Source organism: Rhagoletis pomonella, unplaced genomic scaffold (genome assembly GCF_013731165.1).
Source record: "Rhagoletis pomonella isolate Grant_MI unplaced genomic scaffold, Rhpom_1.0 Rhpom_scaffold_00002, whole genome shotgun sequence".
Lineage (NCBI taxonomy): Eukaryota > Metazoa > Arthropoda > Insecta > Diptera > Tephritidae > Rhagoletis > Rhagoletis pomonella.
The window spans coordinates 36,425,406-36,449,194 of record NW_023458556.1 but is presented as its reverse complement, the minus strand read 5'-3'; the positions used below and the strand labels follow the sequence as shown (position 1 = coordinate 36,449,194).

Genomic DNA, 23,789 nt, shown 5'->3' with positions numbered 1-23,789 from the left:
TGCCTTAAAAAATATCAACATTAAAATTTTGTTTGGAGCACCCCTTTATTTTTTTGTACGTACAACATAAAGACCATCTCGAAAATTTTAATTTTTTTTTAAATCGCAAAACCTCGACAAAATTTAGTTGAAAAGTTTTCATAAACTCGCTGGGTTATTCCCGGTCAAAGTAAAAAAATTGTTGAATTTTGCCGCTTAACTTTTTTTCATTACAAAATTTTCGCGTATGTCTTTATTTTGTATGTGGAACAAAATAAAGGGATGCTACATGATGGTGATATTTTGGGACCACCCTACTAAACATACTATATATTAATGTGTACATTTTAAGGACCACTCTACTATACATACTATATACTTAAATGTACATATATACATACATTGGACTAGTAGCTTATACTAAGCTCCGGTGATGGGCATCGCCATACTCGCGTGCAGCGCTTTTTTAAGCTTTCTATATTTTTTTTTTTTATAGACATGACGGCCTGAGAGCTTGCTCTCGCTATTCTTACTGACTTTGAAACGGAAAGCTTTCACTGAAATTTGCTTTGCATTAAACTAGCTTACACCTTTTATAAATAAACTTTCGATGAAGCTTGAAGCAGAAATTTTGCATCTTAATCTGTGAAAGACATCTCCTTGTCCGTGTGCAAAGCTTTTTTAAGCTTTCTATACATTTTGTGTGGGCGTCCACCGTTTAAAAGCTCTTTCGAATTTACAAAAATTATTGTTTGTTGTTAATTTGCGCTCCGAACTTTACAAATGTACATATATATGATTATACCGCAAACATGACCAGAGAGAGCTTTTACCACACGCTCATATAAAAACTACAGAAAGCTACGAAAAGCTTCCCCTGCGGAATAAGTCTTGGTCGTGACGGATGTAAATGCCGATATGGCCAGAGGCTGCTCATGAAGAATTTCCAATATTTTTTTAGTCATATATTTTTGTATTTGATCTATTTATTGTCGAAACTTGACTACTTTCGATGGATAAGTGGTCAATAATCGCGACTTTCACGGATTCCTATCAGGGAATATTTGGGCCTTATGCACGATTTCTGTTGAATTTAGTTATAACCCTCTCGAAAAAGTTCTCTTTAAATCAAGCTGTGTGTGAGGTGTTAGCGAAACCATTTTTGTATGTATGAGGCCAAGGCTCCTCCTGAAATTCACTTGAACAGGGCACTCACAATTACAATTTTTGTCTCCGTGTGAAAGTATGGAGCTGTCCAAGGAGATTTCGGCGTTTTGCCATCTTCAGTGCTATTTTAGGTGGTTCCAACACACATTATACACCAACCCTGTCGGGAAGAACAACTAGCGTAACGAAAGAGCCAAGTATAGCATACCATTGCGGGCGGAATATACTACATCGTTTAAATATATTCCATGGCTTCTCACGGCGGCACGTATTCGAGTGGTTAAATTTTCAATGACTCTCTCACGTATTTAGATCCCGCTGAATTTGAGCGATAGCCTGGCTTATGTTTACTTAAACGGCATCCGATAGATTGTTTCTTATTGTCATATGCGGGGACTTCAGAAAACCCCGTGATATTGAAGGCCGATTAATGTCACCCTACGTCTTTTTAATATTTTCACCTACAAATGCGCGAGCTCAGCAGCCGGGAGCGGCGCCGGAGTTATGTATGCCTGTTGCTAGCTCCATCCTTGGGAACTTAGACGCTGTGTAGCATTTCTCAGTAGTGGGGTGCTTCTGCATCATTTGCGTCACATAAATAAAGCATTGAGTACGGAGCTCATTGAAGAAGCCTCGGACGAAGCTACCAAGGTCATCGAAAAATGAGAGAGTGGCTTAACTGTTTCTTAAAGTTATTTAAAACGGGTTACGGGAAAACAATTGTGTCTAATTGTGTGTGCGCTCAAAATTATTCCTTCTTCAACTGCTGTTCACTCTCAACATGGATTTAATGAGAGTGTCACATAAATTTGTTCTGCGACATGGTCCGAATTTGAGTCTTCTCTATAAATATCTGCTTAAATACTATTTATTTATATTTACAGCGTAGTTAGTACTATAGTTTTCAATAGTTCTCTCTTAGTTGGCGTTAAACCCAGTAATCTCTCTCCCCCCATTCACTCCCTCTTCTCACCCACGCTTATATCGGTGTCGGCATTAATGTATAATCTTGATGCAGACTAGGTTTGACCGCATCGTAGAGCGGCCGTGTGCCATCGTCGGGTAGCGCGTAAACATCGGGTGGCACACAGAGAGATTGTAATTTCGATATGTATGAGTCGAAGGGTTCATGGTGCGCATATCCAGCTGGATGATGCACTGTATAGGGATGATGTGGCGGCATTGAACCACCATGAGGTGGTGGTGGTGGTGGATGTGGTGGTGGACCCAACATGCCATGATGTGTGCCAGTCAAGTGATGTGGTGGCGCTGCATACATCGATACAGCACCACTCACCACATTCGTTGGCGCAATGGATGCGGTGGGTAGCGGACTTGGTGGTATCAGCGCGGGATGTGGTGGATGTGGCGCACCATAAGCGCTGGTCAATTGTTGATTACTCAAAACTTCTGCGGTGGCGGGTAAGCCAGCAATATTTGCAGACAAACTATTGCCAATGGTATCGGAGGGATGACCGCCTATGCTGGTGCTACTTACATTATTGCCGCCATTGCCAGCGCCTAGCGGACTCGAGCTCATGCTTGCGCCGCTATTGCTGCCGGGTGGTGGCAGACGCACATGCTCGAGCAAAGTAATTACATTATTACGCAAACTTTCGTAATAGGAACTGGATGTGGGTGCACCGCCGTTGCTGGTTGAAGAAGCGGCGGTGCTGATGCTGACACTGGGTGGTGGTGTTAAGTAGCTGCCACTGTGGTTGCCTATGGGCCCTATGGTGTGACTGCTGGGGAGGGTGTGCGAGAGATTGCCGCTGGTGAGGGGGTTGTTGTTGGCTCCGACGCTGCTGCCACCGATGTTGATGTTATTGTTGCCGTTGGCGCTGCTGCTGTTGTTGCCGTTACCGTTGACGTTGCCGTTGCCGTTGCCGTTGCCGTTGCCATTGTGGTTGCTGAGCGGGGACGCGGTTGAGGCGCTGGAGGAGACGCTACCAAGAGCTGTTGCTCCTCCAGCATTGATAGTCACCGCAGAGAGATTACGCTGTTGATGAGTACTCAGCGGAGAAGCCTCCTGTTAAGGGGGAGGAGAAAGAGAATAAAATAAAGAAAGAGAGAGAAAGAGAAGATTAATCTATTAATAAAATTATTTAGTGAGGTTATCATTAAACTATGCTTAAATACGCAAACAGAGAGGGCCCTATAAAATATTATATAACAATAATCGATGGGAGGTCTCTTGCTAGGAGTCATTAGCCGACGATTTGACTGTTTGCCTTTGCATACATATCTTATCCTAAAAATTTGAGTGGTTCTGAATACCTAGAGCTTTAGGTAATTTCTAAACTAAAACGCTAAACACTAAAAAAAAAAATATATATTTTGAAAATTTGATAAACTAGTTTAAAAAGTTTGATACAAAATTTTTTTTGGGGGAAGGGAACCGGTAGATATTTAGTACCGGGACCGGATTTTGCCTTGTTGGCTCTGCCAATCGCGACAGTGTTCTCGTGACCCGAACGACCAAGATTTAGACTTGGCCAATGACTGCCACTCCAACAGCTTCCCCTAAACTCTTCGGGGAATTTGAATGCTGTTGCAACGACAGCCGACCGTCTTTTCCTTGCGAATTTACGCCAGTCATTCAGACAGGCCCATAGACACGATAAGTTATATTTAAAGCAATTGGTGCCATTGGCTAGACCCGGTGCTTAGGGTTCTTCCTCGTCAAGCACGTACTCAGGACATCCGTTATCTCTTTTCCATCTTGGTATCTCAAGGAACTAGCCCTGGTATTAAAATCATTAGATTGTAGCCTTATTTTCAGATATAATTTTCGGTCAAATTCCTGCCAGCCAGCATCTCAAACTCGTTCTTCTTGAAAATACGTCCATTCTTCCCCCTTTTCTTAGCGTTGCAATCCAGTGTAGGGAGGGAATGGGGGGAGATCGTTCTTCAGGGTATGCTATTCCTTAAACCAGATCGTGGAATTTGCGAAACTTGGCAACTTCAGTATTCGCTTGTTGTTAGATCATCTTAAAATCCTAAACCCAGGAATTTTTGTTTTTGCTGTACTAGTAATATCGAGCAAGATAATCGCAGATCAATAATAAACTATTTTGAAAAGTAAATTACATTTTGGCTCCACTGTGTGCCAACTCTACCTTAAAGACGAAAAAAACTTTAAATGCATTTTTCTGACTGTACGGCCTTGGCCAGACACAGATTAATGCATTTAAAATCATCTTCAGTCGAATCCTTTGTAATCAGGAATTCGCTTAACAAGGTAATTTTAGGATTTTTAAATATACATATGAGCCATTCTTTTTTAAGTCGGACGGATTTCGTAAAAAAAATTATGTCATGTCTCCGATTCGCTTCGGTTTTTGCAAGAAGTTAAATTTTATTGTGGATTCCGGTAGAATACCCATCCAGATATAATATTTGTATGGCAAGATTTTTCTTTAAGGCTATAAACCCCTAAAAATGGGCGTGACAGTTTTAGGACTAAAGTTTGCAAAACGCAAATTTTATTGCGGATTTCGGCAAAACATTTGTTCCACAACTTTTTCAATCAAAGGATCTTCTAGAAATGGGCGTGGCTATATTAAAACCAAAGTTCAAAAATTTAGATTGTGGATTTCGCTAGAATACCTATACGGATCGAAAAAGTTTGTATTATAATTTTATTCACATAACGGTTGTTTGTAACAGCCAACACGAATCGAGATAGATATGGATAAATGTATATATAAATGCTCATAATGAATAGAGAAGCCGATTAAGCCATGTCTGTCTGTCCGTCCGTCCGTGTACCCGATAACTCGAGTAAAAATTGAGATATCTCAACGAAATTCGGTATGTAGATTTCCCTTTATCCAAGGTAGATTGGTATTGAAAATGGGTGAAATCGGACTGTAACCACGCCCACTTCCGAGATAACGGTATTTTCGAAAAATGCAAAAACTACGATATTTCTGTAAATATTGGATCGAAATTGTCGAAATAAGTATGTGAAGCAGAATTTTGGTAAAAAATAGTATTATTAAAAAGGTTTTGGAAAATGGGCGTAACCGCGCCTACTTATGATGAAATGCTGTATCTCAGTAGCCGCTTCACCAATCCGTACCAAACACGACACGAGCCTTGCCTAGTACCTAATTAAGAAATCTGTTGAAAATATTTGAAATCGGGCAATAACCACGCCCACCTCCCATATAACGGTAATTTACAGAAACACGAAAACTGCGATAAATCAGTAACTACTAAATCAAATTGACTTAAAATTGATAATTACAATAACCACTTAGCAGAAAATAAGATTATTATAAATTTTTGGATAATGGGCGTGGCGCCGACCCCTTATAACCACAAATGTGTATCTCGGTAACCGATTAATCAATTTCTACCAAACTCACTCAATAACCATAGTACAAGAAAGAAATCCGTTGAAAATCGGACTGAAATTACACCCAGTTTCCGTATAACGGTAAATTTCACATATCCTAAAACTCCGAAATTTTAATAACTGAGAACGCTAATTTCCTCTAAGTTAATAGTCAACAATCTCTTAACAATAAATAAGACTGCTATAGACTTTTAGGAATTGGGTGTGGCACCGCCCACATTATGACAACAAGGTGTATCTCGGTAACCACTAGATTTTTATCAAAACTTGGTTATATTATTTCATTAAGTCTAATTGAGAATATAATCGAAAAAGTTATCATGTAAATATAGTTTAGAGAAAGTTGAAACGACGATATTCGATACCTGTGCCGGGTATATAAAGTTCGGTTTCGTCCGAACTTATACTTCTTTACTTATTTTAGTATATCTTTTTTAAACGTTCATATATTCACCATTTTTAGCTAGTATACAAATTTAAAATGAATTTAGTTAAATTAGAATAATAGACTAGGACACAAATCATAACGTCACCTTTTCATCCCCACCATTTGACCCTATTCGGTTATGACATTCTATACAAAACGAATAAAACGGAATAATCCGCATTAATTAGGGGACTTCATATTCTTCGCTGTCATTATACTTCCACATCATTTAATAATATCAACTAATTGAATTTATTTCAATTCAATTTCGTTCGGTTCGTTGATGCGTAATAACGACCCTTCAAGAAAAGTGTGGCACCTACCACAGAACCAAATAGAAAACTTCATATACCACCCAGCGGTGAGATAGCGACCAGCAAAAAAACGGGCTTATGGGCAAAACAACAAAATACAATAAAAAGTACGAATGTCTACGATAACGAAGAGGGTAGACATTTTTTTTCTAGGATATCAAACAGTGCAGTGCGAGCGAAATAGCAAACTTAGAATTTCAAGCGCGAAAAAAGCAAAAGAAATCATAAAAACTGACGTTGAGAAAAAGAAAAGGCAAAGTCCAAAAAAAGCGAAAATAAAAAGAAAAACACCGACGGGTATGTGTGTACAAGTAACACACACATACACACGCACCACCTGAATAGTCAAGTGGCATTATGGACGAAAACAAGAAAAAATGTAGTTCTGCGACGCCCTCTTCTTGGATGCAAGTGGGGAGCTAGATGACTGTTATATTCGCATTGATGGTGGTGGCTCCAACTGACAAAGTCAGTGTGCGTGAGCGGCGATGGTAATGGTGGTGTGGCGCTCTTGGATACACACCGAACGGCCACTGGAAAATGCTGTGCTGTCGTTGGCTAAGCGCCAGCGCACTACAATCATATGGCGCCTCCTTTGTTGTTGGCATTTTTTTTCTCCCTACCAACACACGTATACATACATACATACATTTAAGAGTTGTAACAGTGAATGTCTCTTGGGAGGCCAAAAGGTTACACACAAGCCAAATAATTCTCATGTGACTCCCCATTTGGGCTGTGTGCGTGTGTATGAATATAACAGACACATGCATACATACATATGTACGCAGTGGAACAAGAGTGACTTAGGGGTGGGGGTGGTGTTGGTGTTGGTGTTGGCTTGCCATTATAAGGGCGACTGAATAGGAGCGAATCGAAATGAAACGCGATTTGTTGATTTGTTTACGAGTGAAAAGGGACAGATGACTACAACTACAATCTGAGTACTAGGCACAACAACAACGCCTCGTCCGATTTCGAAAGCAGGTGGGGCTTATGTATACATATATACATACATACATATGTACATACATATATGTGTAGGTGACCACTGGGAATAGGGTCTGCCAGCAAACAGCAATTCCAGTGCAACACTTTACGCGCATGTACGCGCCACCTTTAGGGATTTGCAACGCTGCTCTCACTTTGCTGATATATGTATGTATGTATATATGCATGTAGGTGAGGGATGTTGCCTCAGTCGTTGGAAGGTCCTTCACACAACAGCAACAGCCCTTGCATTGAAATGCATCCAAATTGCATTAAAGCACACTCATTGGTTGCAGCGTTGTTGCTGCTGCTGCTGCTGCTGCTCTCCACTTAGCAGTCATTGTTTGCTGTCATCGTAACGCCATTTTGTAATTTATCTAGATGGGGCTTCTCGGCTGATTGCCGGTCTACTTGCAAGTGTATGTACGTGTGTGTATGCGTTGCCATTGCAATTCATCATCATTGCATTTAAGAAATTTGTTTACCTCATTTACTATGTCTACATAAAAAATGTTTGTGCGTAAGTTTATCCCAGTGATTGCAACACGAAAAGTTTGTGTATGTATGTATGTATATTTGTGTATTTTTGCTGTAATTGAAATTGTATTTTCATTGGTTGTTTAGTGAGCAGTAAAAAAGGACTATTTGCCATTAGTTACTAAATTTCTAATCAATGATGACATAAAGTTATTTCATAAGAAATTGTCTAAGTAACTTTTAGGGTGTAGGTACAAAACTAGCTCAGCATTGATAAAATGTCGGCTAACAAAATTGGTTTTCAATTTAATAATTTTATTCATCAAAAGCAACACAATTTCTGTTATATACGATGGAAATTTTATTTTCTGATAGTCCCTTTTATTTAAAATAAAAATTGAAAACCAATCGCTGTACTTCGTTTCTCATGGGGCTTTTTATTAAATATTAAAAAAAAAAATTCTTTAAAAATTGCGTCACTTGAATAGGCACAGTAAGGGTAGCATTTAGGGATGTTAATTTTTCCGCTTTTTACGATCCCGTAATTTTCGAGATGGTTATCACAATCTCGGGATACTCCCCAGATTTAGATATTCATTACTTTTCAACAACTTAAATCGAAAAAATTGCTTCTATATCTCCTACCATAAAATAATTAATAACTAAATGGGTTAGAAACCTACCTTTTTATTTAAAGTGACGTTTTTATTTTTTCTCTTTGACGTCAGGATTTATTTTAAAGGACTTTACAATTTCAAAGATATGATTAATTCCAAAAATTATTTCAAAAATTCAATGCAATGTAGAATAAAAATATGGGTACGAAATGATAGAGAAAATTTCTTTAGAATTCAAAAAATCAAAATTTTGTGGATTCGCAAGGACGCATAGGTAATTTTTTAACCTGATAAAGTTAGAAGGACGAATTTCGAGGATGTTATCGAGTTTATATAAATCCTAAATATATAACTTTTTCAAAAGCAAATATTGCGAAATTTCAAGGATGAAATTTAAAAAGGACATTTTCAATACTTACTAGTCCTTATGTACCAAAAAAATTGAATCTGATTAAATTCTACAGAATTTTCTCTTTAATTTGACACCCATACTTCTTCTCTTAGCACATTTCACTGAATTTTTTAAATAATTTTTGGATTACTGACGTCAGAGCGAAAAACCAAAAAAGCAAATTTTACTATATTTGGCCCATGGTTTTACGAATATATTGATTTCTGTGTATAAAATTTACTATCGCACGGTGTTATATGTATAATGAGCTAGACATTTAAAAAAAATATTAATTATTAAATAAAAAAAAAAGAAATATAACCAATACTGGTCAAGAAAATGAAGTTTCTATTATTTCCATCGACGCAAATTACAAATCCCGAAAATCCCGAGATTATTTGTCAAGCATCCCGGGATTTTTGGGACCTAAAAAGGCCGAGATCCCGGGATTAACATTCCTAGTAGCGTCCTTGTGCATATGGAAAATTAGATTAAATTTTATTTAACAGAGTTTAAAGAGTTTAAAGGACCTTTTAAGCTATAACAGAGAAAAAATACAAGCGGGTGCACTTCCGACTGCAGAAAATGTAAAAATTGAGGACCTCCCATTTCCAGGACTTTGAAGGCGAGCTGTTGAGAATACAATTAAATTAAAAACATTTTTGCAGCGTGCACTCTATTAACTATGCCAAAATTTAGTAGTAACTGTTTGGAAGTGATTGCTTGGCAAAGTTTGCGAGACAGACAATCCTTTTGATGGTTGGCAGTATCGACAAAAGTCGTAAGCAGCGATGTTTTCTTGAATTATAAAAGCCTTTAGAACAGTCTTCAGTACAGGGTTTTGTTCTATACAAAGACATTAACCCTTTCAGGACCTTGGCCTTGTGCTAAAAAGTTACTCCAATCATTATCATATTGTTTGCAATGTGCTGCAGGGATTTTCTAGAGAAAAATGATTGTGTGAAATGTGGCAAAAATTTAAATAAATAAATATCTTGGAAAACATTATTTTCGAATTTTTTTTTGTGGCAAGATTAACTGTTTGGGCAATTTTTTTTTTTTGCGAAAAGATATATTTATTAGAAAAAAAAATCATTTTCGTTTTACTAGTTTTAATACACAACAATACTTTTGAAGGATTTTAGGAATAAATAATTTTTCAGGAGAAAACTATACTATGTATTTACAAAAATATTTTAGGAAATAATAAGAAAAAAATATTATTGTCCTAAAAATATTTTGTTTAAATCTTTCTAAAATCTTATTGTAAATATATTTTTTTCTAAAAATAGTGTTTTCCTAAAATCCTTAAAACATATTATGTATTTAATTTAATAGCATTATTTTCTTGAGAAAAAATGTTAAAAAAATCGATTTTTAAGGAGTTTGTTAAAAAATAATTTATTTAAAAAATATTTTACCAAAATTTTAAAACACATCAAATATTGCTAAAATTATTGTTTAGCACAAATATTTAAAAAAATTTGAACAAAACTATTTTTTTTGTATGGAAAAAATGATAACATTCCTTGAAATTCAGTGAGTTGAAGGCCAATCTCTTAAACAGACATAGAAGCACATGTACATTTTGTTTTGGGGTGGCAAATTCAAATAAAATTTGTCATAGGTCATAGCTCGCCAGTCAGCAAAATGAAGAGCGCTTCTAAATACACGCTTTTGTGGCAAGACTTTTCCAAAAATATCTTTTGATATAGTATTAGAACGTTTTCTAATTAATTCAGAGGCAACTAAATTTGAACTGCGTCATTCGTTTCGTTTAAATTTTAATTTCGAAGAGTAGCCGGACCAGAAAACCTAAAGTCTACAATTACATTACACACATACGAAAAAAAAAATCCCCTTTCTTGAAAATTTACTGTGCACAAAGGGCGCTTAACTGAATTTAAAAATTGCATGAAAGGTTTAAAATATTTGTAAGAATATTTTCGATGATCAAATTTAAGTACACAAAATGGCGTGCAAGTAAAATTCAATACTTTCTAAAACAATTCGACCCAGAAGTGGGACTTTGACTTAAGTTATTAATAACTTTACGCCAAAACTTTAGTGCGATGACGAATGCAAAACTTTAGTTGTTAGACTATAAACTTTCTGCTCCAAATTTTGCAAAGCAAAGTGGCGCAGACACAAAGTCAACGCTCAACGCTCAGCGTCGACGTCAACGTGAACGCCAACAGCAGCGGTACAAGTACAAGTACACTAACCGCAGCGATTTAGCGCGCGACTGAAAGCGTGTGAAAGTGTTTGCGAAGCGAGATGCCATGGCGGCGCAACGTGTCGAGGAAGTTTGGAGAAGAGTGCAAGAACTTTTCATAAAAATTAATTGATAAACTTTGATAAAAGCACAAAAGTTAACTTAAGTAGAAAGTACTAAAGTTAAAGAGCGGGAGTGGTGGAGCGGGAACGGCAGAGGGTGAAGGGGTAGGGGGGCAACGGTAGCGGAACTAAGTGAAAATATGAGCCATTGCCAAGTTGAGACAGCAGCGTTGGAATTTCCTAACACTTTTCAGACTGACTGCTGCTGCTATTTGTCTGTGTGTCTGTCCGCACGTCCGTCTGTCTTACTGCTCTTGTGTGTCTATTAAGTTTGAGTTTGAATTCGAGCATATGCTTTTGTACTTTGCTAATAATTTAAATAACAAAAGTTGTAAGTAAGTAAGAAAAAATTAGAACTTTATGTTTGGTGTTTGGGTTAAACGCCGACGGTGTGTGTTGGGTATGACGCTGGCGCCGCAGCTGACGTCGTTTTCTAGGCAAAAGCAAAAGTTAGCAGTTGCTGAGCAAAAGTTAGAAAACTCCAAGTTTTGAGTTTTGGTGTGAAAGTTGTTGCGCCTTTTGCTAGCCGACGCCGCCGCCGCCGCCGCCGCCAACGAAGAGAACGCCATATTTTTTCTTTGCTTTTAATAATATTTGCTACCTATCTCTATCGCGCGCTGTCTGTTCGGTTGTCTGTTAAATTTCTATGTCTTTTTTGTTGTTGAATTGAGTTAGGGTAGTTAGTAAGTTTGTTTTTGGTTTTTGGAAATTCGGCGACGTCCTTGAAAACTGTAATAAGAAGTTTATAAACAAATCATACACAAATTCACTAATACAGGCAAACAAATTTTAAACAATACTGCTACAAATACAAAGGTACATATGTATATATGCATTTAAGTTGATTGCATATTTTTAGAGACAAGGAAGTAATATTTGGAGTGAACTTTTGGGGTAAAGAACAAAGTTCAAGGACTCAAAGAGGTCGAGAGTTTTATGCCTACATATTTTGCCCACTAAAACACTCCGCTGCTAAAGTTTTATGCTATTCTCCTAAACTAAATCAAGGCCGTAATTTTCGTCTACAACAATAATAACAATAAAAACTTGTGTACATACTTATTTAGTTACTTATATTTGTTTGCCTCAACGAACCTGAGCCTACGTACCCTATCGCTGGTGTTCAACTGTGATTCCATGGCATTTATGTCGGATTTGAGACGCATCATTTGCGATTCGACGCGTGCATTCTCTCTTTGCAGCTCCGATATTTCCGCTTCGAGCGTATTCAAGTCTTCGCCAACACCGACGTTGCCATTGCCAGCACTGCCACCGCCAACGCCAACGCCACCATTTGTTGAGGGCACGTTGTTGTTGCTGTTGTTATTCGCTGTGCCATTGCCACTACTGCCATTGTTGCTATTATTGCCTTGCAGACTGTCGGGCAGTGTGGCTGGACCGGCTACAGAAGACGAGACATTGCCCAGCGCTGCTGTGGAACTAACTACCGAAGCGTTGTTGTTGCTGCTGTTGCTAATATTACTCGATACGGAGGCGGAGGAGGAGACTGCGGAGCCAACACCGACACCGACGCCAACGCCAACGCCGCCCATCATCATGTCGATGCCTGGAAAAGGAGTGGAAGTTAAAGGAAGATTAACGTTGAGTATTTTTTAAATATTTATTTGAACTGTATTATTTTTAACCATTATTCGAATATAATTTTTTGATCTAAAAAATGTTAAATTAATTGAAAAAATTACGTGTGCGTGTGCTAAATAATTTGCATAAAAAATATTTATTTTGCTTTAGAGCTAAGTGTTGACTACTAACTAAGCTTCAAAAGCGTTTTTTTTTAGTTGATTAAAAAAAAAAATTTTTCGATTTGGTTTTTTAGTACATCTTGAAAGTAGGCTTAATGAGGAAATTTACAAGGTGTTATAACCATCACATTGTCATCACAAAATCAAGGTTTTTAAAAGGGCTAAAATTGTTTGTGGTTGCATTGAATAGCTAAAAAATATTTTGAATTCCTTTACAATTTGTGACAAGATGACTTTTGAAACCCTTAAATACCTTTTCTTTCGAGTTAGTTTTTTTGTACTAAAAGTGTACTAAAAATACAAGAAACGAAAAGTAAATGAACACAAGTTACATAATTCCACTAAATATTTTAAGATATTTAGGCACAGTTTTCAATAAAAAATTTGGTTTTTAAGATGAACTAAAATTAATTATTAGAAATCGTAAAAATGAATGAATTTGAATGAAATACAACTTGTACTAAAAACAAAATATTTAACCTTAGCTTTTAATGCTTAAAATATGTGTTGCAAAAAGCACGACAAAGAAGCTTGACTAAAAGTAGTGTCTGCTCTAAATGTGTATTAAAATATATGTACTAAAAATTTAAGTAATATAAAAAGAGCCTTAGGTCAAAAATGAAAGTACTAAAATTGTGCGCTGCACAAGAATCCTTGCTAAGCTTAATGCAAAATTTAGTACAAACGTATGTACTAAAATTTATGATATTGTGGAAAAAGCTGTTAATGTGATTTCCAGACGAAAAAAGTGTACTAAAGTTAAAGAAGATGAAAAACTTTTATATGAAAAAGTTTGTTCACGAAAACAGTGTACTAAAATTTAAGGAAGTTGGAAAAGTAATTCCAAATTAACCATTAAGTGCCTTAAGCGATTTTGACTGAGTTTAAAAAAGGCGGCAGGTCTGAATACCATAGGCAGCCGAGTTATGCTCCACTTGGTCTTTCCTAGAAAACATCAATTTAGTAGAGGAAACATTTTTACTAAAAGGGAGTCCAAATACTCGTGGATACTAGGGCTATTAGGAAGAAGAAGATATAATACAATATGCCACGTGCGTAGTTTAACAGGTTGACGTGCTTCCGCCTTTGCCCTGGTGTTTTGTAATTGATGCCCTGCTTGTTAACTTTAAGATGGCTCTAGACTCTAACTTAGCTTGCGATCTTCAATAGACGGAGAAGGTTGAACGAACCTTCAAGTCACTATAACTTGACTTTTATGGAAGCCTCGCATTGAATAAAACTCCTCCAAAGCCTTAATACCATTCTCGCAGTTGACACAGGTCTTTGGTAAAAGGTATGGTCTATCACGTAGAGGAATCCTGTGAATTTTTAAATCTGTGTTGTGGTTGAGCAGACTCCCAATCAGTTGCGGGGGATGCACTTGGATGCACTCCAACCGCCACTGAGTGTCTTTATCCGTCAATGTCAAGTTCTCTGAAGGTGAAAGCTCAATATTGATCACGGATTTACATATCCAAAACTGACACTCTCCCAGGATATGAAGACTATATCAAAGGTAAAGGGGAAAATATTCACGACTCTCTTGCCCATGGACTACGTGGTGGAAAAAATAGGTGGGCAGATGCCTTTAGTAACATTAAAACTGCACTCAAGGTATTGATCAGTCCTCTAAAATGCGAATTTCTACTAAATTAGCTTGGAAAACAAAACGAATCTCTTCTACTTTGGGTGCCATGTCACACGGAAGCTCCTGAGAAATTTGCGTGAAAATGAGCATTCCTTGGCCTTCTCCTTGTTTTGGCACTCCCCCCTACGGCCATGTTGTACTCATTTCCGGATGGTCTGTGTAATTGTAGACAACTTGTGGGACTGATGACCGGTCATTTCTTGTCGCATAAACGCCTGACTGTGATCGGAATATACAAACATATATATAACAACCCGAGAGTGCGGACCACTTTTTGTGCTTTTGCTCTGGCTTTGCAACGATTAGGTATGAGGCTTAGACTGGGATGTGTTGAAGAACCCAACAATCTGGTCCGAATACACACGAAATAGTTCAATGCACAGCACGTAGAACGTTTGCTCGCGTTTATTTTTTTTGTTAATTCCGACCAAAAAGAGTCACAATAGGCCAAGACTGAAATCTCGTATGTACGCTAAAGACCAGAAAAAATGTTTAATTTTTATATTTTTTAATTAAGTTTTTGTTCTATTTCTTGTAATTTTACAGCTTTCACCAAACAAATTTTATATTAGCCTAGCAATTACATGCGCTTTTTCTGGTCCAGGTTACAGAAGCGCCAGAAGGGCGCTGAGTCTCGTGAAATACTCAGTGAGAGTTCGGAGATTCTTTCTGCCTAAATTAAGAAGTTTTTTGGATCCTCTAGAGATGGACAGATAAATCGCTTTGGTTGTTGTTTAAGCGACTTATGCATTTCCCGCATAAACAAAGAACAGCGAACACACACATGTACTTGTATTGCACTCCCGCCCAAAACCAAGTGCAGCGAATAAACACACGCACTTGTGTTTAAAAATAATTCGCTCGTTCTTTATTGGGTATGCATTTTTTTATGCACTTCTCAACTGCCGCAGAACAAAACCTACTAAAGTAGTTAATTGCTGGCACCCCAAATCATGCTCAACAATCCAGCATGATGCATCACCACTCCTCCGGAGTGGTTTTAAACAGCAAAAGCCAAAGCGCTACAAGCTGTAGGGGCTCTGTATGACTTTCAGCATACAGAGGTGGTACAAGAGCTACCATTGGCCACAGCGCCTCCCCAATTTTTTAACTTAAATAAATAACCGGTGCTCAACACTCCGCTTGACGCACAGCCACAAAAACTCTTACAGAGTTTAAGCGGCAAAGCCACAGCGCTACAAGCCGTAGGGACTCTGCATGACTTACAACCATGCAGAGGTGGTAACTGATGGTTATCATTGGCTCCGACGCCTACCCAAAATATTTTTGCTTTAATACATTTTTATGCAAATAAATTCTACCTGGTCCTGCCCTCACACTGAGTTATTCAGTTGTCTCTGCCCTAGACACGCAATCCAGTGTTTCCTGAATTGTTCATATATAGCCGGTTAGTGTTTTTTAGGGTGTCAATGGTATCATATCACTCATACCCTCGGTATCCAGCCCAGTAAAAATTGGTGGGTAAGTTGTCCATTGGTATCGATTAAATTTTCAAGTATGGATTTCCTGTATTCCAAAAACTTTGATGTAAAATAGATTTTGAGCACGAACACTCGATAATTTTTGCTTTTTGGTTTTTAGGCATGAAGTGATTCGAGATTTGTCGAGTCTTTTTCGAGACTTTAGGAGATTTTTTTGGGACATTTTTGGATTATTTCGGAATTTCTTGAAATTTTTGTGAAATGTTGGGGAGAATTTGGGTTACTTTGTAACTTTTTGGAGATTTTCGAAGTTATATGAGATATTTTTTTTTAATTTTTTGTCACTTTACGTAGTTTAAATGGATCTTTTCGGTATTTGTTTGGAGTTTTCAACGGACATTTAATTTTTAAATTGGTTTTTTAAGATTGCCCTTAATATTTTCAGCTTAAAAAATATTTAGACTTTTTTTTTATTTTTACCTTTTTAAAATGTGAAAACAGAAATTATTAGTGTGGAAAATTTATTGTGGGAAAAGCCTCGAAGACAGCGAAAGTGATACTAAACAATCAAAATTTTAATGAAATTTACTCACGAATATCGATTTTTTTAGTTTTTCAATTTAAGGGCATTACACCATAAAATATATTTTTAGCAAACTAAGTAATGTGATTTTAAGCATATTTATGAGTATTAAAAAACGAAGACTGACTATTAACGCTTACCTTGTTTTTCATTGCATTCGATCGGTGGGTAGGTGATTCAATATGGAACGTTTTTGTTCGGATAATTGTCGTTACGATATTCAGATAAGGTACAGTGTAAAATTCTTATAAGTGAAGATTTTTCAAATTCAAATCTAAATTTTAGAACATATTTGAAAAATTTCCAACTATGTATGTATGTATGTATTATGATGACATTTTAATATATGTTGTATTAATTTAGTTTTAATAATCATAATGTTCATTCTAGAGCAGATATTCGGCACCGATACAAAACGTCGCGTAATCTAAACACAAATAATCCACATGAAACGAAACGAAGAAAGAAAAAGAAAGAAAACGAGAGAATAATTAGAAATTAATATTAGAATTTTTTTCGTATGTTTCTTAGGTAGGTCATACAATAACTGGAGTTACTAAGTTAGAGAATTCTATAAACTAGTTTAGTAATTATAAATAAAAAAAACTAAACAAATAAACATAAAAACCAAAGACACAACTACAAGTTAAGGAAGTGAAAGAAATTTAAATTCTTTACTAAAATTCATAAAAAAATTTTGTATATTTGTTAGCACACGCACACATATGAAACTGAAAGCATAAAGTGATTTTATGTAAGTACTTTTTAGTGGTGTTCGAAATAAAACAAAAGTTTTTATTTACAAAAATATGTATCCACAATAGTTGTATAGGCATACCTGTATAGCCCTTTGGATAGACCATTGTAACATCATCGAATTTGGGTTTCTTCATACTTTGACTGGCAGCGCTGCCGCAACCTGTTTGTGAAATGTAAAAAATAAAACACGCACACGAAAAAAAAACAAAAAAAGTCCAGGGTTAGTATGTTGTGCCGCTGCTGCCGAGTTGATTTGTAAGACATTACCAAAATGTTGAGCATACGCACCGTCAAACTTCATCGCAGTCGCCGCAGCAACGGCGGCTTTATGCTGTTCTACGGTGCCGCCGGCTTCAAGTACGCGCATTTTATTACGATTCGCGATGGGACAGCCGGAGGCGCTGCAGAGAAAGAGAGAGAAGAAAGGAGTGTGAGTGGGGTGGTGTGTAGCAAAATCTATAATTGCAAACATACATACATACATATGAAAAGGTAGTAATGCTTACCTTCTGTGCGATAAAAATTTGCCAGTGGAGTGGCCAGAACCATCACAACCAGGTATGGGACATCTGAAATGGTAATGGAATTCGAGGCTATAAAATTTGTTAGGATTATTTTTTTACTAACTAATTCTTCTTGTTTAAAAGCGTATTTAGCATTCTTTTAAATTCAATAATAAGTAAGAAACTTTGGCCCTTTAAAAGAATTCGTCCCATAGCGTTACTCGGGAGTGTTGATGAAATGCGAGCTGGGATGTTCAAACCTTAGCCATGCACAATCAGAGAAGCTGAGGAGGAAACGCTGACACGAATCTACCTCGTCATCTTTCAAAAAGCTACAAGAAAGGGTTCCTATTCAGCGATGCCTAACCAGGATTCCTGTTAGCACCAAGAGTTGTCGGTAAGCCAGCTGAAAATGTTTTTAGGTTGCGCTTTATCCGGCCTGAAGGACTTTGAAAATTTGAATGTCGGGGTTTTCGCCCAGCGCTCACTGAGCCGACTGTAAACCCTGCCAAAAGTATGTAGTTCGCAAGTTGCCGCAGGAACTCCGATTGACTCTTTCCTTGATGACCTAAAGGGTGCCCTGCCTAGACAATATATCAGCCAAGCAGCGCATGGAATGTTGCTCTACCCTAGAAACGAAATAAGCCCGATTTGGAAGTAATCCGAGGTGACTGCGAGATCAAGCAGGCAGTACCAGTATCTGGAAGCCGTAGAGGGACAAACAACTTACTCTAATTCTACCATTCAACTTCGACCCTTTAGAGGGATAAATGTAGAGAAGGATCCAATTAGATCCAGCCTTGGCACACGCCGATTAATTTCTTCATGTGAACTCATACGGTGGGTTGTAGAATAACTCAGTGTTTCTTAGCCTGTTGGGGCGGTGTACACTTCGGCAGACGTACCTGCACGGTTTAGAGTAGGAGTCGTGCAGAGTGACTCTCTGAGTCTAAAAAGAGTAGGACTTAGCATATGTATTAAAATTTAATTTTCTAGTGTATTACAGCAGATAACCACCCCATACAAGAAAATTGGCTTGGAAATGGTTTGGAGAGAGGACAACCTCTTCTCAATAGCTTTATTAAATTAGTATAGAGCAACTGATGGATTTTTACTCGATACTCAAGAATTTGGCTTCCAGGGGGGCTTGTGGTTCAGAACAATGCCCAAATATGCGAACCTGTCTCCTCTATGCAAGTCATATTCCACTGAGTTACCCTTCGAGTATGCGTACTGAGAGAGACTCACCCACTTTCAAGGAATTTTGTATTTTAAGTATATAAAAGTCAATCAGGGCCCCGATGGTCTTCAATAGCAGGGATCAGATAAGTCTGAAATCCTTTGAAGATACGTGAGACCAGCTAACGTAGATAGCTTAAAGCCTTAACACAGTTTATCAGCCGCATTTTTCCAAAAGCTCTGCAGAAGAAAACAAAGCAGCCCAATGGGCTTATACTATTTACATGGTTCAGGATTTGTTAGGAAATGCGAATTTAAGAAAATATCAAGGGATTCCTCTCTCTCGTGTTTCCCAATTGCCAACCCTCGCTCTCAAAATTCTTATAAAGAAGTAAGGAATATTTGGCACTTACAATTTTACGCCAACCCCTAATGGCAAATGGTTTTATGCATGGCCCGAAAATAACAGTTATTCATGGATAAAAAGGAGTTAGACCCGAAATAGCTTTTAAACAGATAACAAACGAAGGTTACACACTCTATTTATATATTTTTTTTTTTAAATCAATACAAATGAAATTCATATACCTGACGCAATGTTTGTTCTAATTAAATAACGTAATTAAATAACATTTTTTATTGAAATATTTTTCAATAGGTGGTTTTTCTCGTTTAGACATTTCATTTTATACCAAACTTGTTTAATTTGGATAAGCGGTTTGTTTATTATTAGGAAAGACTTTTATTTCGGCCTTAAAAAATATTTGGCCGAGTTAAACTGCTAAAAAAATAACTGTAAATTATTATACGTTAGAAAAAATTTTTTGTAAATTTTTGAATGTTGCTTAGACCAGGGATGAAACCCAGATCCTACGGAGTGGTAGTATGCATTTTTAACCACTCGGCTATAGCGAACGTGAAGGATCTCAAGGCGCGTAAAGATTCATGGCAGCCTTTGACGTATTCGCAGAATTTTCTCCATGAGTATCGCTGGGATTTTCCTACCTCGGACTTATAGACAGCCGCAGTTTTCAATCGGAGAGTGCCAGTGTACTCTTATTGAAAAAATCTCCCCTTGGCGCTCTGCACTCAGAACTCCATTATCGACCAGTTGAGGCTTACTTGGACCTATGGGATCCTAAGCGGACATGAGCTTTCGATGTTGTTGTTGCCGATGCAAACTTGAAAAAATCATCGAACGAGCTTTCGCCAGTGTAAATTAAGCTTTTCTAGTGCTCTGTAGTTAGTTTTCTTCAAGTTGGTGGCTAAATTTCTTGTTCTTTTCGGAAAACTTTCAAGTCTCGGGGGATAGTTTCGAATTTTGTGAGTTTTTTTAAGATGTTCAGCAAGATATCAGGACCCACCGTAATTGATCGGTAATTTTCAGATTAAACGGTAAATTTGAAATTTATGTTTGTGTTTAATACATGCCCTAATTTCTATAGTAGGCGAAAACTACCAGCTATTTCAACTTAAAAAAAAATTGAAGAAAATTTAGCCGGTTTTTATTATTCGAAATATTAAAAATCTAATCGGTTTTGTATTTACTCTTTTTTGTATTTACTCTTCCCCATCAACCTGAAAAAGTTCTTTTACTCTTTTGTCGCGAGTGACATTTATTGCATAACTATTTGTAGAACATTTTAACCCTCTAGCGGTCAATCTCTTAAAAACATGGTCAAAAAACTCGTTCTGCTAAGAGCTAGCGGGTTAATGTGTTCTACGAAAAAAACGTCCCAGAAGATAAATTTTATTTTGAAAGTCGACTTATCCACGAAATTACAGCTTTTTGAAAATTAAATTTTTGAAGCTTTAACATAATGTAGCCATCTGTAAATAGAATTTACCATAAGGTTGTGCTTTTTATAAGGTATCGAAGACAAAGGATACAAATTTTTAAGAAAAATATCTGCCTACTTCGACTTTTTCATTTCTCGAGTTCAAGGAAAGACTTAATTGTGAATTGAAATCATTTGGACAGACGTCAAGACAATGGGTACTAACGTCCACTCTCAGTACAAAGCGTTGTCTCGAAACCTCACACTTCAAAAATATAGATTCAGTAAATAAATCTTACCTAAGCGGCTCCGAGTCCTGTCCATCGCGTGGCTTGCTCTTCGGCTTGTTGGCGCGCGGACAACCCGATAGACTGCGATGTGATGAGTAGTTACCAGTGACATGACCTGAACCATCGCAGCCTGGCGTGGGGCATTTCAGTTCCTGCGAGTGTGGCTGCAAATGATTTCGATCGCTGCGCGTACAGCCAGTCAAGCTATTGAAAAGAGATTAGAAACATAGAAAAAAAATTTAAAAAAAAAAACCATTCAAGTTAGCCAAATAAAAGAAAAGAGGAAAAGCAGCCAAGCAATGCAAACTTTAAAGCAAACAAGCCAACCCCGCAAGCATACTCGAGTAGGCACTTAACCCACTGCAATGATAGTTGATGGCTAAAATCAATCGGCGTTGGCAAATAAATTCGCTGCAAAAGTTGGCTATTGAAAGTTCGCTTTGGATTTGATAAATTTATCTAGCAAATTGCAAACTTATCATTGCCAGCAGCAGCATCAGCAGCAGGAGCAGGCAAAATACGATGAAAAGCAAGTAAAAATATATTGTAGTATGTGTGTGTGTGTGTGTGTGCGCACTCTGAAAGCTAAGCTGGTAAACCCGTTTATCCAGCAACTATCAATTGGTCAGCGTACACTTGAGTGCGCACTTAAAAGTTTAAGCCAACCAACTGCCGTGCCACTTGCCCGCTTGCTGCTCGAATAAAGACAAAAGCAGCTAACTGTCAGATGTATTGAAGCGTTCGAAAAGCCAACTATCAAATTGGATCTCAGCAGAACAATGCGGGTGTTTCTCTCGAGCGACCAATAAGCTTTCCATATAATCTCTTACTTCATTCAAATCAAAGTAGTCACTTAAAAAACACAGAAGCACATTGAAGATTCAAGCAATCCAAGCGCTTTAAAGTTGATTTTTCGTAGCCAAAGCACTACATTAGTTAGAGCACAATCTGAGCACAGGCACTCCCATCAACTGCCGGCCTTTCCTTGCATCGCACACACCCTCCACTTCTCGTCCATTGCACACCACCTGTCCGGCATGTGCCCGCTCGTTTGTTAGTAATTTCAATTTATTGCCACTCTGCCATTTGGGGGCCACACATCTTTTTAAATATTAAAGTCAAGCAAAAAGGATACAATTTTCTGCAGCTCCTTCGTACCCATCAGCTGCCATCAACACTCGTTTTCATTATCGTTGCCGACGTTCGACAATGTCACAACACACAATGGTCCTTTGTCAATGCAAAACTCGTCTGATAAGTGTCATTATTGCATATTTTAATATTTTCTCCATAATATTTCGTGTACCACCCACCATATGTATATGTGCACCACTAAAAGGACCTCTCATCTTCCTGCTGCATGCGCATACATCGTTGGCAAGGACACTTGCCTGTGCTCTTTTCATTAACGTAATAACGAGACTAGTGTCCTTTCCGGTGATCGGTGTGCCTCCTGTGCCCCTATGCCAGTGATGATGCTAGTGGTCCGACAAGCGCAATGCTCAAAGGGGTTGGCTGAACTATTTTCAGTGCATAGAAATCTTGCATGCAAAACTAAAAAAGGACATACATACTTATGTATGTATGTATGTATATATGAATGTACACGTGTGTCTATAAAAGTGTTAGTAGCGGTAGCAAGTAAGGTAGTAAGTAGCTGCTAAGCAAACATAGCTAGTAGTAATAAAGTAGCTGTTAGTAGTAAAGTGATTTGACTTGCCATTCGACTAACCTATCCTTTGTCTTGTCATGTTGCGGTATATGCTGTGGCGGTGGCATGGAGTAACACGACGCCGGACTGGGTGAGTAGCCGCCTGACACTGGTGTCGGATATCCGCCGGGACCGACAGCAGTCGCATAAGGATTGCTGCATTGATATGCGGCTGGACCGTAGCCATGATAGCCGGCCGGGGGATAATCAGACTGTACAACCATGCCATAGCCGGGATGAGGTGAATAGCCTGATTGTTGTGGGGAAGATGGTGAGAAGAGAAGTCAAAGAAATATGTTAAAGGAGAAACAAGAACTTTACATTTTTTAATCGATCGCTGTGAGCAGAGAAATTTGCGCTTCATAAAAAAACTAAAAAAAAGCTCTTCCAGCCACTTACCACTTGGATCGCGATAGCTATCGATGTAGTGTGAGCCACCACTGTCCGGCGTAGACTCACGACTGTACGGTCGCGGTCCGCCGATATGTCCGACGAGCCCAAAACCGAGTGGTCTTGGTGGACCGCTGAAATCGACGGGCTCCATTTGTGGTGAACGTGGCGCGCCGTTGGCACCTGTGGGTGGTAGACCTGGTCCAAAGCCTTGTGGATGTCCAACGACTAGACCGTCGGGGTGTGCACCATATTGAGGACTTGTAATAATACTGAAATAAGAAGAAAAAGAAAAATGTGGTTAGTTAGTAAGTAATTTGATTGAACTTTGTGTTGTTAGATTTTGAGGAATGTGGTTTAAGGTGCGGAATGTGTTGGAATGTTTTCGGGACTAAAGAGGATCTAATTGACTTCAGTGTACAAAGTAAGTAAACTCAAGACTTCCTAAAGCGCAAACTTAAATAATTACAGCGGTCTCCAGCCAGTGTGGTGCCGCAGAGGCACTAACCTAAAAACATATTGCAATGCACCACTGGATTGGACCTATGGAAAGGTCACTGGCATCCTGAACTTTGTTGCTGAGAAATAAGAGTGGAATCAGCATACTATTTTTCCCTGCGACCCTAGTTCAACCTGCTAGCACCCTAAAAATCTAATTCGAAATATGTTCCCCCAACCGAA

The 23,789-nt window shown here is 38.0% G+C and overlaps 1 protein-coding gene across 1 annotated transcript in view; it reads right to left on the bottom strand.

Annotated features, from left to right (window-relative positions):
* Window positions 1-339: 339 nt before the first annotated feature.
* Window positions 340-23,789, bottom strand: part of LOC118733545 (homeobox protein 5) — a 45,550-nt gene continuing 22,100 nt past the window's right edge. The window contains exons 6-13 of the mRNA XM_036462980.1: window positions 23,118-23,380; window positions 22,740-22,968; window positions 21,017-21,211; window positions 17,764-17,826; window positions 17,546-17,658; window positions 17,337-17,417; window positions 12,172-12,629; window positions 340-3,175 (exon numbers count right to left, since the gene is read on the bottom strand). Coding sequence (XP_036318873.1) covers window positions 2,126-3,175; window positions 12,172-12,629; window positions 17,337-17,417; window positions 17,546-17,658; window positions 17,764-17,826; window positions 21,017-21,211; window positions 22,740-22,968; window positions 23,118-23,380 — 2,452 coding nt within the window. The 3' untranslated portion in view covers window positions 340-2,125. The remainder of the gene's footprint in view (window positions 3,176-12,171; window positions 12,630-17,336; window positions 17,418-17,545; window positions 17,659-17,763; window positions 17,827-21,016; window positions 21,212-22,739; window positions 22,969-23,117; window positions 23,381-23,789) is intronic.